This window comes from Dipodomys ordii, unplaced genomic scaffold (genome assembly GCF_000151885.1).
Source record: "Dipodomys ordii isolate 6190 unplaced genomic scaffold, Dord_2.0 Scaffold100, whole genome shotgun sequence".
Taxonomy (NCBI): Eukaryota; Metazoa; Chordata; class Mammalia; order Rodentia; family Heteromyidae; genus Dipodomys; species Dipodomys ordii.
The window spans coordinates 166146-184039 of NW_012267316.1; the positions used below are offsets into that span (position 1 = coordinate 166146).

Sequence of the window (17894 nt, forward strand, 5' to 3'; positions counted from 1 at the left end):
AAAAAAAAAAAAATTAAGATCCATAGAATAAAAAGACTTGAACAAGGACTTCTTTTTTTTTTTGGCTGAGTAGTGGTGCCTGAACTCTGGGCCTGGGCGCTGTCCCCCTAGTTCTTCAGCTCAAGAATAGCACTCTACCACTTGAGCCACAATGCCACAATGCTTTTTTATGTGGTGCTGAGGAATGGAACCAAGGGCCTCATGTATGCAAGGCAAGCACTCTACCACTGAGCCACCTTCCCCACCCAAGGACTTTGTTTTCTTCATGTCTGTTTTTATGCCTAACATATTTTGAATGGCCAGATTAAAATGAATAAATGAGGAAAAAATCCTGAACCTGTGAAGTTATAATGAGCCTGGATATATGATAGTAGATTCCAAAGTAGGCTTTCTTCTTCTTTTTTATTTTTTTTAAACTACTAGGTCTTACCATGTGGCCTATGCTGGCCACAAATTTAGATTCTTCTGCCTGAGCCTCCCAAATGCTGGGATTACAGGTACAAAAATCACTATAATGTTTAATATTCAGCTTCATTTTTCACTTAATATTGCCAAAGACGTTTTTTAAATTAATTTTTTTTTGGGGGGTCTGGTCGTTGGGACCGAACTCTGGGCCTGGGCTCTGTCCCTCAGCTCTTCAGCTCAAGGCTAGTGCTCTACCACTTGAGCCACAGCGCCACTTCCAGTTTTTTTCTTTTTGCTTATGTGGTGCTGAGGAATCGAACCCAGGGCCTCAGGCATGCAAGGCAAGCGCTCTACCACTGAGCCACCTTCCCAGCCCTTAAATTAATTTTTTAATATCTTTAAATAGTTGTGTAAAAGACTTTCTATTTAACAAAGGAGTTTATGAATACAATATATCTTAATCAATATTACCCCTTTCAACATTTTCACCCATTCTGCTGACGCTGTCTTTTGGGTGTGTGTTATAAATGTGTCAGTGCTGGTGAACAAACCAGGTATGTTAGGTACATGCTCTACCTCTGAACTACATCACCAGCACTTCGAAGTGTGTCTAATGCAGGCTTTTGTAGTAAATATTAGAACTGAGCAGGTTAGTTACCACTTTTTTTTTGGTCATGCGGCTTGAACTCAGGGACTGGGCGCTGTCCTTGAGCTCTTTGGCTCAAGGCCAGCATTCTACCACTTTGAGCCACAGTGTCAATTCCAGTTCTCTGGTAGTCAGCTGGAGATAAGTCTCACAGACTTTCCTGCCCTGGCTTGCTTCAGACCATGATCTTCAGATCTCAGCTTCCTGAGTAGCTATGATTACAAGCATGAGCGATACTGTAATATTAAGTAGTGCTATGGTAAAAAAAAATTGAAATGCAATTTTATATTTAGGGTGTTATTATTAGGGTTACCATTTCATAAGTCAGGCAGTGCACCCCTTCTTTCGCTTTCCCCCATTTTCCTCCTCCCATTCCTTTTTTTTGGGGAGGGTCCGGACGTGGGGCCTGAACTTTGGGCTTGGGCGCTGTCCCTCAGCTCTTCAGCTCAAGGCTAGCGCTCTACCACTTGAGCCACAGCGCCACTTCCAGCTTTTTTCTTTTTGCTTATGTGGTGCTGAGGAATCGAACCTAGGGCCTCAGGCATGCAAGGCAAGCGCTCTACCACTGAGCCACCTTCCCAGCCACTGTATTTCTTTTTGGACAGTATCACTCCCTCACTCTTTGTTTTTCCTGCCCATCCCCACCCATAAGTTGTATAGTTAATATTCAACATTGTGTCTAGTGAGTACCACTGTTCCATTTGTTCACCCTTTGTTCTTTTATTTCTGTGCTATTTTTTTTGAAATAGGGTCTTATGCAACCCACTCTAGCCTCAAACTCATAACCCCTATGTCTCATCTTCCAGAGTGCTGAGAGTGTCACCTCATGGGTGACACCCATCTGTTTGCTTGTGTGTGTATATTTGTGTTTGTGTTTCTGTTTGTGCCTGCCTACTTGCCTTCCTACTTACCTATTATCTAGACAGGTACATGCTATTTCAGGCTGGCCTGGAATTTAGGATCCTTAAACTTCAGAAACCATGGAAAAGCAAGAAAAAGACTTTTAAAACCAAGGAAAAAATTCCTTTTTACTAATGTGTTTCTTTCATAGAACAGATGAAATTTATATTTGATTAGAGGTGAGAGGGGAAACTTAAGAAGACTAATTTTTTTTTTGGTCATGGAGCTTGAACTCTGGGCCTGAGTACCATCCCTCAGCTCTTCAGCTCAAGGATAGCACTCTACCATTGAGCCATAGCACCACTTCAGGTTTTCTGAGTGGTTTATTGGAGATTAGAGTCTTACGAACTTTCCTGCCCTAGCTAGCTTTGAATTGCAATAATTAGATCTCAGTCCCTTTAGTAGCTAGGATTACAGGCCTGAGCCACTGGTGCCTGGCTAGGAAGACTAACTTAAAACCAAGTCTATCTGCCACAATCTCATAACTGTTTTCATCACTTATGTGAACTTAATTAAATCCAAGATTATATGCAGTGAAACTGGGATTGAAATCTAGATCATTTGTTGAAAGGCAGCATGTCTTTAGTGGAAGTTGGACAGCATTATGGGAAAAAATAAATCAAGCATCCATAGTACAGTAGCAGACACTATATCCTGACCATTTGTGGTTTTTCTTCAGTTATGTTTCTTTGGTACCATATACCTGTGGGTACCAAAGGTCTACTTTATAAAATGTTATGAAGGATAAATGATTTCTGTTTAGACTTGAGACCATCCCCAAGATATCTCATTATATATATTCAGATGGGTAGAATCTCAAAAATAAAAAGTGGAAACACTTCTAGCTCCAGGTATTTCAGATAAGAGTACTTATTGGGTATATGCATGTCTTTTAAGAAGTGTCTATTGAGATTTTTTACAAATCCCTCCCCTTTCCTTGCCTTTCCCACTCTTCCTGCCTATGTCTTCCTCCCTTCATCCCCTATTATGTAGCCCCAGATGCTTGGAACTCACATTTCTTCTGAGTGCTGATAATATTACAGGTAGGCCCCACCATGCTGGATTTTTGACACAGATTAAAAATTGAAAGATAGGGGTTGGGAGTGTGGCGTAGTGGTAGAGTGCTTGCATGAAGCCCTGGGTTTGATTCCTTAGTACTACATAAACAGAAGAAGCCAGAAGTGGTGCTGTGGCTCACGTGGTAGAGTGCTAGTCTTGAGCAAGAAAGAAGCTCAAGGACAGGACCCAAACCCTGAGTTCAAACCCCAAGACTGGCAAAAAAAATTGAAAGCCAATTCTGTGATACAAGAAAATTAGGCAGTCCCTAATTTTGGATATTTTTTTCCCTACTGCTGAACCATGCTGCCTCCAGCCCTTTCCTTTTCTTTTACAATTATTTCCCTGTGTTTTTTCCTACAATTTTGGATTAATAGGGTGCTGACTTTCAGGCTGGGGGTATATGTAGCTTAGTGATTAAGCACATGCTTAAGGCTGGGTTGGATCCCTAGCACATCCTCCCCTCAAGAAAACAAAACATCTGCTTTAATTCTTTTTTTTTTTAATTTTATTTTATTTGTGAACATACTGTACAAAGGAGTTACAATTACATGGGCAGGATAATGCATACATTTCTTACCAAGCATTGCAGCCTCCTCCTTTGTTTACCCTTCACATCCCTTCCCAGCCTCCCCGCTCCCCCCCAATCCCAATCCTTCTCTTTTCTGCTTTAATTCTTGTGCAATTGATATTCCTGATTGTTGAAATAGAAATTTTTATTTACTAACATGTGATTAATAGTTGATCAATATTACCACTGAATATTCTTTCTCTGTGATTTGTAATGTTACCTTTTATTTGTCAAGATCTCACACATAAATGTATACGCATGTTTCGGACTCTTATTCTCTTCCCCTAGTTTATTATAGGAATTTTATTTATTTGTTTATTTAGTTAGTTGATCGTAGGGCTTGTATTCTGGGCTTCGTCACTGTCCCTCAACTCTTCAGCTCAAGGCTAGCACTCTACTACTTGAGCCATAGTACCACTTCCGGCTTTTTCTGTTTATGTGATGCTGATGAATGGAACTTAGGGCCTCATGAATGCGAGGCAAGCACTCTACCACTGAGCTACATTCCCAGCCCCATATTATAGGATTTTTTGGCGGGGAGGGGTCAGTCGTTGGGTTTGAACTCTGGGCCTAGGCGCTGTCCCTCAACTCTTTAATTCCAGGCAAGTACTCTACCACTTAAGCCACAGTGCCACTTCTGGCTTTTTCTGTTTATGTGGTGCTGAGGAATTGAAACCAGGGCTTCATGCATGCAAGGCAAACACTCTACCACTGAACCACCACATATTACAGGAATTTTAAACCAGAAATTTTCTTATAAAAAGTTTTGAATAGGGCTGGGAATATAGCTTAGTGGTAGAGTGCTTGCCTAGCATGTATGAAGCCCTGGGTTCAGTTGTTCAGTACCACATAAACAGAAAAAGCCAAAAGTGATGCTGTGGCTCAAGTGGTGGATTCCTAGCCTGAGCACAGAGAGGCTTAGGGACAGAGCCCAGGCCCTGAGTTCAAACCCCAGGACCTGCCAAAAAAATTTTTTTTTTGAACATACACTGAAATAAATGTATAATCAACCCCCATATACTCTTTGCTTGATGTTTAGCAGTTACCAATAATTTGTTATATTTCTATCATTTTAGCTGACTTTAGATGTAAGATACTCATCTAGCTGGGATTACTGGCATAAATTATAACCCCTGACCCAAAAATTGAGTGTTTTTTTTTCCTCTTTTCTTTTTTCGTGTGTGTGTGTGTGTGTGTGTGTATGTGTGTGTGTATGTGTGTATGTGTGTGTGTGTGAGAGAGAGAGAGAGAGAGAGAACATTGGGATTTGAATACTTTTCAATATATGTGTATATTTCAGTACATATTCAGATTTCTCCTTTAAAAATGTCTTTATAGTTTATATGTTAAAAATAGAATTCAGTAAGATCCTCAGATAGAACTTGTTTTCTTCAGTGTTCCCTAATTTAACTTTTTAAAAATATATGTTAAAATAAATATATAATAAAATATATAGTAAAAATACTATACAGAGGTTACAGGACATGAGTAAGGTAATGAGTACATTTCCTATCCAGTATTGTTACTTCCTCCTTTGTTTTTCCTCTACTGTCCCTTCCCTCCCCCCCCCAAGTTGTAAAGATCTACATAGTGTCTTGAACCTCTCATTGTTATAATGAGGCAACTTGTATCCTTATTTCCCTTCCCTCTCCTAATTAGAAAAATGTATATACAAGATGCTGGCTACTGAATCAAATACAGTGAAAATATGGGTTATATCATGAGGGAAGAACATACAAAGGAAACAGAAAAAAATCACATAGTATAAATACATTAAAAAATAACAGCAAGAAAGATAAAACCATTGGTGTCCCTATCTTGGGGTTCATTTTGCTTAGCATCATTTTATATGGTCATATGTACATAGCTTTGACCTTTTCTGCTTGTCCTAGATATATACTAGTTATTGCAAATAAGGAACCTATGGTTTTTTGGGCCTGCCTTACTTCACTTAATATAATTTTTTCCAAGTCTTTTCCATTTCCTAACAAATGGGGCAGTGTCATTCTTTCTGATGGAGGCATAGAATTATATATATATATATATATGTGTGTGTGTGTGTATATATATATATATATATATATATATATATATATATATATATATATATATATAATTATGTATACATACACACACACACCACTTTTTTTTTTCGGTTGTGGGCCTGAACTCTGGACCTGGGCACTGTGCCTCAGCTCTTCAGCTCAAGGCTGGTGCTCTACCACTTGAGCCACAGTGCCACTTCCGACTTTTTCTGCTTCTATGGTGCTGAGGAATTGAACCCAGGGCCTCATGCATGCAAGGCAAGCACTCTACCACTGAGCCATCTTCCCAACCCATACCACATTTTCTTGATCCATTCATCTACTGAGGGGCATCTGGGTTGGTTCCAATCTTAGCTATGGTAAATAATGCTACAATAAACATAGTTGTGCTGCAGCTTTAGTATAGCCTTGTTTGTGATCTGTTTGGTAAATGCCCAAAAGTGGGATTGCTGGGTCATAGGGGAGCTCTGTGTGGAGTCTTTTGAGGAACCTCCATACTGCTTTCCAAAGTGGTTGAACAAGTTTATACTCCCACCAGCAATGCAGTAGTGTTCCCTTTTGGCTACATCTGCTCCAGCATCTGTTGTTACTAGATTTCTTAATTATAGCTATTCTAACTGGGGTGAGGTGGTATCTCAATGCTGTTTTGATTTCCATTTCTTTTAGGCTAGAGAAGTTGAGCATTTCTTCATGTGTCTATTTATTGGCCATTCTTACTTAGTCTTCAGAGAACTGTCTTTAAGCCTACTCATTAATCGTGCAGTTTCTTTGAAGATTTGTTTGTAGGGGATTCCTAATTTAAATTTAAAGTATTGGAGAAACTTCCTCTTTTTTTTTTTTTTCTGGTCGGTCGTGGGTCCTGAACTCTGAGCCTGTGCGCTGTCCCTCAGCTTTTCAGCTGATTGCTAGCACCCTACCACTTGAGCCACAGCGCCACTTCTGGCTTTTTCTGCTTATGTGGTGCTGAAAAATCAAACCCAGGGCCTTATACATGCAAGGCAAGCACTCTACCACTGAGCCACCTTCCTAGCCCCGAGAAATTTCCTTTTTCAATCTCTAATTCTCCTATAGTTCTCAAATCAGGCTTTTTTTTCTTTTTAATATTTCACATTCTGGATTAGTCTGTGCTTAAAAAATCTTGATTAGATTTAGGTTCAATCTCTTTGGGTTGAAAATCACAATAGGCTATACTTCATACCACATTATAAAAACATATATATGAATGTTCACTTATTCAATGACAGCAGTGCTGCCATTGAATTCTACATATTTAAGCTGAACTGTCTGCATAATATTATAAACTATCTGATGGTTCATCTGATGGTGATATTCTGATGGCCTGCCCTTTTATATTCTTTTGCTTGGACTCATCCCCCCCCCCCCCACTTTGTGATACTGAAGAATCACAAGTATGGCCTTACTGAACAGGTGCTCAACCAACTACCTACATCCTCAGCTGATATTTAAAAAAAATTTTTTTTTGGCCTGGTGCGGGTGGCTTATTTTATAATCCTAGCTACTCCAGGAAGCTGAGATCGGAGGATCTCAGATGGATTGGTGGTAGAGTATTTGTCTAGGATGCATGAAGCCCTGGGCTTGATTCTTCAGTACCACATAAAGAGAAAAAACCAGAAGTGGCTTTGTGGCTGGAGTGGTAGAGGGCTAACTTTGAGCAAAAGAAGCTCAGGGACAGGACAATGCGCAGGCCCTAAATTCAAGACCCAGGACTGGGGGGACAAAGCATATTATAAATTACAGGGAAATATTTGAAGCCAGCCTAGTCAGAAAAATGCGTAAGATTCTTATCTTCAGTGAACTACCAGAGAATCCAGAAGTGGAGCTGTGACTCAACTGGTAGGGCTCTAGCCTTGAGCATTAGCAGAGTTTGAACTAGTGCTAGAGATAGTTTGGCAGATTTTCTTATTGTTGAGCTGTGCCTTAAGTCCTGATTTTGCTGGTTATTTTTAAGATAGTCTTGTTCCATACCTGAGTGCAAGGCTGGGCACTGTCCAGTTAACGTTCACTGTAGTTATAACAGGCTCATGCTATAGTGCCCAGCTTTTCATTGAGGAGATGGGGGTGGTCTCAAGCACTCTTTTGCCTGGGCTGGCTTTGAACCTTAATCCTTTCAATCCCATTTTCCCAAATGTCTAGGATTATAGGCATGAACCAACAGAGTCCTGCTGATTTTTACCTTTTTATTTATTTATTTATTTATTTATTTATTTATTTAGGGTCCGGTCATGGGGCCTGAACTCTGGGCCTGGGCGCTGTCCCTCAGCTCTTCAGCTCAAGTCTAGTGCTCTACCACTTGAGCCACAGCACCACTTCCGGTTTATTTTTTCTTTTTTGCTTATGTGGTGCTGAGGAATCGAACCCAGGGCCTCATGCATGCAAGGCAAGCACTCTACCACTGAGCCACCTTCCCAGCCCTGATTTTTACCTTTTTAATTACTGAAGCCTGTTTGTCTTGTTGCAGTAATATTTCCCTGTAATTTATAATACACTTTTTGTTTTTCTATTCCTGGGGCTTGAACTCAGGGCCTGGCCACTCTCCTGTACCTGAGCTTCTTTTGCTCAAGGTTAGCCCTTTACCACTCCAGCCACAAAGCCACTTCTGGCTTTTTCTGTTTATGTGGTACTGAGGAATTAGGCAAAGCACTCTACCACTAAGCCACATTCTCAGTCTGCTTTAATATTTTAAAGTTACTTTTTTGAAAGGTATAGTAGGTACAAAGCTTCTTTTAATAGTTTGGATGGCATAGATGTTGCATAATATCTTTGATGGTGTAGCTGTTTTTTATCTTGCTGCTATAAAATACCTATATCAACATTTTAAATATCTAATTTTTAAAAAGATAAATGTTAGCTTTTCTTCAAACAAATGGGTTACTTGAGTGGCTTGAAGTATGCTTTTATCTAGGTCTTGCTGATATTAAGACTCTTTTCAGGAGCTGGGAAGGTGGCTCAGTGGTAGAGCGCTTGCCTTGCATGCCTGAGCCCCTGGATTCGATTCCTCAGCACCAGATAAGCAAAAAGAAAAGGTCGGAAGTGGCGCTGTGGCTCAAGTGGTAGAGTGCTAGCCTTGAGCTGAAGAGCTGAGAGCGCCCAGGCCTAGAGTTCAGGCCTCATGACCGGACCCCCACCCCCCTCAAAAAAAAGACTCTTTTCAAATGTCCTTCCTAATTATTAGTGTTCCTAGGTGACAGTTCCAGGAAAGCAGTCCTGTTAACTAAGTTATTTATGTGATTTATGTTTATCAGTTTTGCAGAAGGAGAATTTAAAAGTATTGGCTTGTATATAGGCAAGTAAATATAGCAATTGTTGAAAAATCGTAATATTAAACTGTCAGTATTTTCACATTCTTGCCTACTTGAATTTTTGCATATTTGCATTTTTCCTTTTTGGAGACATGCATTTTATTTCTCTTGTTTTGGCTAGACAATTGGCATTTCACCCGAAGAAAAGTTTGTTATTACAACTACAAGTAGGAAAGAAATTACTCATGATAATTTTGGTAAGTAAATTATATTATTGTTTATAGTTTTATATTTAATATGATATAACAGTAACTATTTTACTAACCTAGATATCTATTTAAAACTGTTGATGATTTTGGTTAATTGGTTTGATAAGAGGAAACTGGCTATGTGTGTCAGTGAGATTATAATACATATCGTTACATTACACTACTTAGGTATTATTTTTTGAACACTACTAATAGAAAAATAGTTATTGTTTAGGGGTACAAAAGGTGAGACTCTTGTTGGAGGGATCTGTTTTAAAAATCTGTTTTTCTTAGCCAACTTGAATTTTTCCATTATCTTTTTATACCCCATAAAAAGGTTTGTGAGACGTGCTACTTTTTTTTCCCCATTGATACATAGATCCTGTTACATAGCCTAGGATTAAACCCAACTCACAGTTCTCTTGTCTCAGCCTCCCTAGTGTTAGGATTACAGGAATGTACCACCATATCCAGGTTGATTGTTTCTCTTAAATGTAACTAGTTTTCTCCAGGTTCACACCACTTCAAGGCAGATTTCCATCTGCCTTCCTCTTGACAGTTTAACCTATTAGGAATTGTTTCATATAAGTGGAAATGTTTATGCATGTTCCATTGATATCCTTAATAAAATATAACTGGAATTTATAGATAACATGGTTTGGCAGTTTGCATGTATCATTGTTAAAAGATATTCAAGATACAGTTTGTATAATCAAAATTATTTCATTGAGCTTCTTATGTCATTTTAGTATTTAAAATTTAACTCTGATTACAGATGACACTGTTAAAGATGGAGTCACTTTATACCTGTTGCAGTCAGTCACTCAGTTATTACCAGCAGCTACAAAAGAACGAATTGACTTTCTACCTCACTATGACACACTTGTTAAAAGTGGCATGTATGAATATTATGCAAGTGAAGGACAAAATCCCTTGCGTAAGTATTCCATTGATACAAATTTTGACAAACTATTATTCTCTTTAATCAACTAAAACATGTTCCATTCTCTCATATTTTACATGTTTCTCATTCTATGCTAGTAGAGCAATATAAACATTCATTTTGAGATTTCATTCTCAGATTTTTGTTTTTTCTTTTTTTTTTTTGTCGGTCGTGGGGCTTGAACTCTGGGCCTGGGTGCTGTCCCTCAGCTCTTCAGCTCAAGGCGAGTGCTCTACCGCTTGAGCTACAGCACCACTTCCGGTTTTCTGGTGGTTTAATGGAGATAGGAGTCTCACGGTCTCTCCTGCCCGGGGTGGCTTTGAACCACGATCCTCAGATCTCAGCCTCCTGAGTAGCTAGGATTACAGGCGTGAGCCACCAGCGCCCGGCAGATTTTTGTTTTTTCTTCGTGTGTTTGTGTGTGTGTCTGTGTGTGTGTCTGTGTCTCCCCGTGTGTCTGTCCGTCCATCCATCTGTGTGTCCGTCTGGATCCTGGGGCTTGAAATTAGGACCTACATACTGTCTAAGCTTTTGTGCTCAAGGCTGGTGCTCTACCACTTGAGGCATATCTCCATTTCTAGCAGTCTTATGGACCGTTCTGCCTGGGCTGGCTTTGAACCTCTGTTCTCATATCTCAGCCTCCTGAGTAGCTAGGATTACAGGCACGAGCCTGTAATCATAGTATACTTTACTTAACCTATCCTCTTCAGAGTAAAAATACTCTCCTTTAAAGCTAACTCCTTTCAACAGATGAGAGATTTTATACATATACGTGCTTCTTCTTTTGTATACTTTCCTTTCCTCATTTTTCCTGATCTCCTTATAAACCTCTCTTAATTAAGAAAATATATTTTACCTTGCAATTATTTGTTTTGTGGGATCAAGTACAGGACCTTGTATGTTCACAGCAAGCTTTCTACTACTGAGTTCACTTTGGAAATTTAGCTGAATTGCACAACTTTGTATTCTTGTCTCCTTGTCTTCATCATTTTCTTCTTTTACTAATTTACAGTTTCTATTCTACTTTTAGAATACCTTTATTATTTGTTAATCAGGAACTTAGGGCCTCATATACTTGCTTGGCTTTTTCCGCTTGTGACTGGTACTGTACCATGTGAACTACGCCTCCACATCTAGCATTTGGCTGGTTAATCAGATATAGGAGTCTCTCAAATTTGTCTGCCCTGGCTAACTTCATATTAACTTTTCAGATCAGTTGCTTGAGTAGCTATGTTTATAGGCATTCGTAATTGGTGTCCAGTCCTTTCTGAATCTTGCTGAAGAAGTGCTTAGTACTCCTTACATGCTTATTATAAACTACTTATTCTACTGTACTAGAATTTGAAATAGGCCTTGTGCTAATTAAGATACTGTACAACTTGAACCACACTCCCACCATTTTTTGCTCTAGTTTTTTTACTTTTTTTTTTTTTTTTTTTTGATGCTGGTACTGTGGCTTGAGCTCAAGGCCTTTCTCTCTTGCTTGGCTTTTTTCCTCAAAGCCGGTGTTCTACCATTTGCACCACACTTTTACTTGCAGCTTTTTTATTTTTCATTACGTAGTTCTATAGAGATTACAATTCCATATTTCATCCCTTCCATTGTTCTCCCCATTTTTTCTTCTTTCATTCTCTACCCTCAAGTTATGTAACTCAGTTTTTGTATAATGTACAATGAATATATTGGCTGCATCTACTTGGAACTTTTTGCTGGTTATTTGGAACCTGGCTGGCTTCAAACCAGGATCATCTGACTTCATCCTCTGAGTAGCTAGGATTACAGGCATGAGCCACCAGTATCCTATTGGTCTGTTGTTTTTTTTTTTTTGGGTCTGGTCGTGGGGTCTGAACTCTGGGCCTGGGCGCTGTCCACAGCGCCACTTCCGGCTTTTTTCTTTTTGCTTATATGGTGCTGAGGAATCAAACCCAGGGCCTCAGGCTTGCAAGGCAAGCGCTCTACCACTGAGCCACCTTCCCATCCCCCTGTTTTTGTTTTTTTGTTTCTATTTGTTGTTGTTTTGTGTCAGTTCTGGGAATTGAACTAGGCCTGATGCTGCCCTTGAACTTTTTTGTTAAAGGCTAGCATTCTACCACTTGAGCCATAGCTCTACTTCTGGTAGAGTTAAGAGTTAATTGCAGATAAGGGTCTCCCAGACTTTCCTGTTCAGGCTGGTTTTGAATCATGATCCTCAGATCTTACCCTCTGGAGTGGGATTATAGGCATGAGTCACTAGTCTAGCTGCTGGGGTTGTAATTATTTTATTTATTTATTGTTGTAGGTCAGAGGCCTTGAACTCAGGGCTTGGGTGCTGTCCCTGAGTTCTTTTGCTCAAAGCTAGTGCTCTATCACTTTGAACCACAGGGCCATTTCTGGTTTTTCAGTGGTTACTTGAAATAAGAGTCTCACATTTTTCTACTTGGGCTGGCTTTGAACTGTGTTCCTCAGATCTCAGCCTCTGAGTAGCTAGGATTACAGGCATGAGCCACTGGTGCCCAGCTGTGCCCTCCTTATTTTTATGTTTTTGATTGGGTAATGCTGTGTAGCCCAGCCTGGCTCTGACATCCTCTTAGAGGAGCTCAGCTTCTCAAGTGCTGGGATAACAAGCATGAACTACCATTCTTTTCCTTTTCCTTTTTTCTTCTTCTCTGTTTTCTTCTTTTCCTTTATTTCTTCCCCTCCTTTCCTCCTCATTCTTTCTCTCCCTCCATTCTCCATTTCTCTTTTCTTTTCCTTCCTTTATTCTCCTTTTTTTGAGGAATATGATCTTGCCTTGTAGCCCAAGCTGGCTTAAAACTCCCCATGTAGCCCTGGGATTTGTGGTCTTCTCACCTTGGTCTCCCAAGTGCTAGAGTTAGTGTCATGCTAATACACCAAGCAACATGTAGCTCTGGTTGGCATTGAACTCTGAATCTTTTTGCCTCTTCCTCTTTGCTCATTGAGTATGCTACCAAGTCTAGTCCCTTTTTTTCTTTTAGCATTTTAAAATTAGCTTACATTAGTATACAAAGTGGGATTTCATTGTTAGATTTCCATACAAGTTTACAATATATTTGCCTTTCTTTTTAACTAAGGAGAAAAATGTGAAAAAAGTTTTAAATAGTGACCTATAAGAAAGAATATATGGGGCTGGGAAGGTGGCTCAGTGGTAGAGCACTTGCCTTGCATGCTCGAGGCCCTGGGTTCGATTCCTCAGCACCACATAAGCAAAAAGAGAAAAGCCGGAAGTGGCGCTGTGGCTTAAGTGGTAGAGCGCTATCCTTGAGCTGAAGAGCTGAGGGACAGTGCCCAGGCCCAGAGTTCAGGCCCCACAACTGGACCCAAAAAAAAAATAAAAAAAAGAAAGAATATATGTTACTGATAAATTGGATGTCAGATTAGTGGTTTGATAAAGAATCTGTCGTAGTTCTGTGAAGAAGTATCCTGCCATTTGACAATAACATCTTAGTTTTGGTCTTTTGTTTTCAGACAAGGTCTTGCTATATCGCTGACAGGCCTAGAACTAGTATTCCTCCTGCTCAGTGTCCCTAGTGCTGGGGTTACAGATGTGTGCCACATCCTGTCTTCAAACTAGCTCTTATGAGACACTTTATAGTTGCTTTATATTTTTCTTTTTGAGTGTGATTACTTTTGATTTGTATATGATGCGGTTACTTTGTAGATTATTTTAGGTTATGATTATAGTTTTCTGTTTCTTGTGTCTGTATGTTTTTCTTAGATTATAAACTCCTTAAAATAGGAATAATGGTTGGCTGACTTACGCTGTATAATACCATACAAGTACTGATTGATGACTGCTTTTTTATGCTGATGGTGATTGGAGTTTCTTCTACTTTGAACCATTATATGATGTATTGAGGAGGGAAAAGTTAAACAATAATGTTTTCTCAATCTCTTTCAGCATTTGCTCTTGCAGAATTAATTGATAATTCATTGTCGGCTACTTCTCATAATGTTGGTATTAGAAGAATACAGATTAAGTTGGTAAGAAAATGCATGAAGAAATAAAAGTTTTTGGCTGGGAATGTGGCTTAGTAGTAGGGTACTTGCCTAGCATGCATGAAACCCTGTGTTCTATTCCTTAGTATCACATAAGTAGAAAAAAGCCAGAAGTGGCACTGTGGCTCAAGTGGTAGAGTGCTAGCGTTGAGCACAGAGAGGCTCAGGGACAGAGCCCAGGCCCTGAGTTCAAACCCCAAGACTGGCAAAAAAAAAGAAATTTAAATTTTTTATAAGAACAGAAAAAAAAGAAAAAGATATAGCAAGGGTAGTAATACTAATTTGATGTCTTTATCCAGTGTTAAGATTTTTTCCATTAGTCTTATTTTCTATGCATATGATATGTTTGTTTACATGTGGAATACACTTAAAAAAATAAACCTCCCTCTTTCCTAGAAATACATTGTAAACATTTGATATATGACTAGTCTACAATACAGTATTCCATTGCTGCAGAGTGATTTGTTTGCTGTAGTGTAAGTTACATAATCTGTTTCCCTATACTTTTGCCATTAGGAAAAATGCAAAGATGATGAATACTAATATGTCTCTGTACATGTCCTTTAGTTATTTCCTTAAGTCGAATTCTGTGAAGTGAATTTTCTGGGTGAAGGAGACATGAATAATTCTAAGGCAAGCCAGGTGCCAGTGACTCATGTTTGTAATCTTCAGAAAGCTAAGATCTGAGGATCGTGGCTCAGAGCTAGCCCAGGCAGGAAACTGTGAGACTCTTATCTCCAGTTAACTACTAGAAAAACCAGAAATGGCTCTGTGTCTCAAGTGGTAGAGCACTGGCCTTGCGCTGAAGAGTGCAAAGAGAGTGCTCAGGCCCAGAGTTCAAGCCCTATGACCGACAAAGAAAAAAGAAATTCTAAGGCTTTTGGTAGATTTGGCTGAAGTGCCTTTCAGAAAGTTGTATTACTTTATACTTCTACCAGCAATGTAGAATCATATATACTGAATCATATTTATTGAAATATATATATATGTATCACAAATATTGAGTTGATTGTTCTTGTCTTTTTGAACTTTTGTTTCATAGCTTTTTGATGAAACACAAGGAAAACCTGCAGTGGCGGTGATAGATAATGGAAGAGGAATGACCTCTAAACAGCTTAACAACTGGGCTGTGTACAGGTTGTCAAAATTTACAAGGCAAGGTGACTTTGAAAGGTTAGAAAATTTTACATTTTTTAAATGGGTGGCTGTATTTAAAGGTAACTCTTAATGTGCCTTTATATACATGCAATACATTAAAGTATTTAGATTTTAACATATTTAGGTTTTATTATAGAGTTTTTGTGATTAATATTAGAAGTAGAATTATATACTATTGTGCCTTATAAGATAAAATGCTTTAATGAACAGTTCTTTTTGCATTTCCTGAAGTAGAAGGGGTTATACTTATACATTAAATACCTTAGAACCTTTCCCCCTTTTCTTTCTAAGTGAGATAAGAGCTATTTAGGCCAACAGACTAAATTTAAAATAAGCTTTAGAAATCACTTCATGTCACTAGCAAAATGTCTGAAAGTGCATGAAGTTTGGACTTCTGTTTTTTTTTTTTTAATTTTTTTTGTGTGGGGCGGGTCTGGTCATGGGGCCTGAACTCTGGGCCTGGGTGCTGTCCCTCAGCTCTCGGCTCAAGGCTAGCACTCTACCATTTGAACCACAGCGCCACTTCAGGCTTTTTTTTTTTAATGCTTATGTGGTGCTGAGGAATTGAACCCAGGGCCTCAAGCATGCAAGGCAAATGCTCTACCACTGAGCCACCTTCCCAGCCCCAACCTTCTGTATTTTTATATTTTAGTGTCCTGTTTTTCAAAACATTTATGGTAATTTGGGAATAGAACCCTGTTTTGTTTCATAATAGACTTGTAAAAAATGTCCTGAATAAGACAAATATGCTGAAAACTACTATAAAGGTAAATATTTAGCCTGGTGCTGGTGGCTCAGGCCTGTAATCCTAGCTGCTCAGGAGGCTGAGATCTGAGGATGGTGGTTTGAAGCCAGACAGAGCAGGAAAATCTGTGAGACTCTTTTCTCCAGGGAATTAACCACCTGAAAACAAAACTGGAAGTGGAGCTGTGGCTCACAGTGGTAGATCCCTAGCTTGAGGACAGCACCCAGGCCCGGGGTTCAAGATTCATGAACAAAAACAAACAAAAAGGATAAATATTTAAATTCTGGTAATAGTGTACAACTCTATTAGGAAAAGATTTGACCCACAAGTCTTTTTTTTTTGCCGGTCGTGGGGCTTGAACTCTGGATCTGGGCACTGTCCCCCAGCTCTTCAGTTCAAGGCTAGCACTCTTCCACTTGAGCTACAGCGCCACTTCTGGCTTTTTCTGCTTATTTCGTGCTGAGGAATCGAATCTAGGGCCTCATGCATGCAAGGCAAGCACTCTACCACTGAGCCACCTTCCCAGCCCCCTACAAGTCTTTGTTTTTGTTTTTTCCTGTGCCAGATCTGAGTGTCATTCCTGAGTTTTTGTGCTCAAGGCACAAAAAAGGATTAGAGGCAAGAGCTACTGGCACCTGTTTGTTTTTTGTTTTTTGTGTTTTTTTCCCCACCAAGTCCTGGGACTTGAACTCAGAGTCTGGGTGCTGTCCCTGAGATTTTTTTTTGCTTGATCCTAGTGTACTACTACTTCAGCCTCAGCTCCACTTCTAGCTTTTAGGTGGTTATTTGGAGGTAAGAGTCAGAGTCTCATGGACTTTTTTGCCCAGGCTGCCTTTGAACCATGATCCTCAGATCTCAGCCTCCTGAGTAGCTAGGATAACAGGAGTAAGGCACCAATATCCCATAAGTTTCTGATATTTTAAGTTGTAGATTTGAGATAGCTTTCTTTCTCCTCTCCCTTCCCGTCTCCTTCCCCTTTTCTCCCCTCTCCTCTTCTTTTCTTTTTTTGTTTTTCTAATGGTCTCCTATAGCCCAGACTGCCCTGGAATTTGTATTTCTCTTATCTCACTCTCCCAAGTGCTAAGATTATAGGTGTGCACCACTATATCCTGATTTAGTTTGTGTATTTTTTCCTTATGGTCAAACAACATATTCTAAATTATTTCAGGGCTTTTAAATGTATTTGGTTTTGTTTTATGATCTAGGATGTTACCTATCTTGGTGTATTTTCTCTGTGTCCCTGAAAAGAAGGTGTAGAGTTGCTATTTGGATTTTTAATTTCTTGATCCTCATGCTGACTTTTGGTATGTGGTATTTTCTGTTTTTTTTTGGGTCCGGTCGTGGGGCCTGAACTCTGGGCCTGGGCGCTGTCCCTCAGCTCTTCAGCTCAAGGCTAGTGCTCTAACACTTGAGCCACAGCGCCACTTCTGGCTTTTTTCTTTTTGCTTATATGGTGCTGAGGAATCGAACCCAGGGCCTCATGTATGCAAGGCAAGTGCTCTACTACTGAGCCACCTTCCCAGCCCCGTGTGTGGTATTTTCTGAAAGACATACTTTTGAAGTAGATACATTTTTATTGTAAAGGTTATGTACAGAAAGTTACAGTTATGTAAGTCAGGTAACAAGTACGTATCTTTTGGACAGTGTCATCTCTTCCTTTTCTCCCAGTTTTTCCCTCCTGATTCTCCCCTTCCAAATTGTTCTTTTTCAATATAGTGAGAATCAGTGCTGTATTTGTTCACCCTTTATATAACTAATAGATGCAAATTAAAATCTTTTAAAAGCTATATAAGGATGTTTTGTTTTAATAATACATTTTATTTTTATTTAATGAACACAATATTAGTAATAGTTTTTCCCAGCCATATACCCTTCAGTTTTACTAGCCATTTCTTTTTTTTTTTTTTACTTTTTTTTTTTT

At 39.3% G+C, this 17894-nt stretch overlaps 1 protein-coding gene across 1 annotated transcript in view; it reads left to right on the forward strand.

Annotated features, from left to right (window-relative positions):
* Positions 1–17894, forward strand: part of Smchd1 (structural maintenance of chromosomes flexible hinge domain containing 1) — a 130357-nt gene that overhangs the window by 2347 nt on the left and 110116 nt on the right. Inside the window, exons 2-5 of the mRNA XM_013027132.1 lie at positions 9065–9140; positions 9907–10068; positions 13973–14055; positions 15113–15243. Of these exons, the coding sequence (XP_012882586.1) occupies positions 9065–9140; positions 9907–10068; positions 13973–14055; positions 15113–15243 (452 nt within the window). The remainder of the gene's footprint in view (positions 1–9064; positions 9141–9906; positions 10069–13972; positions 14056–15112; positions 15244–17894) is intronic.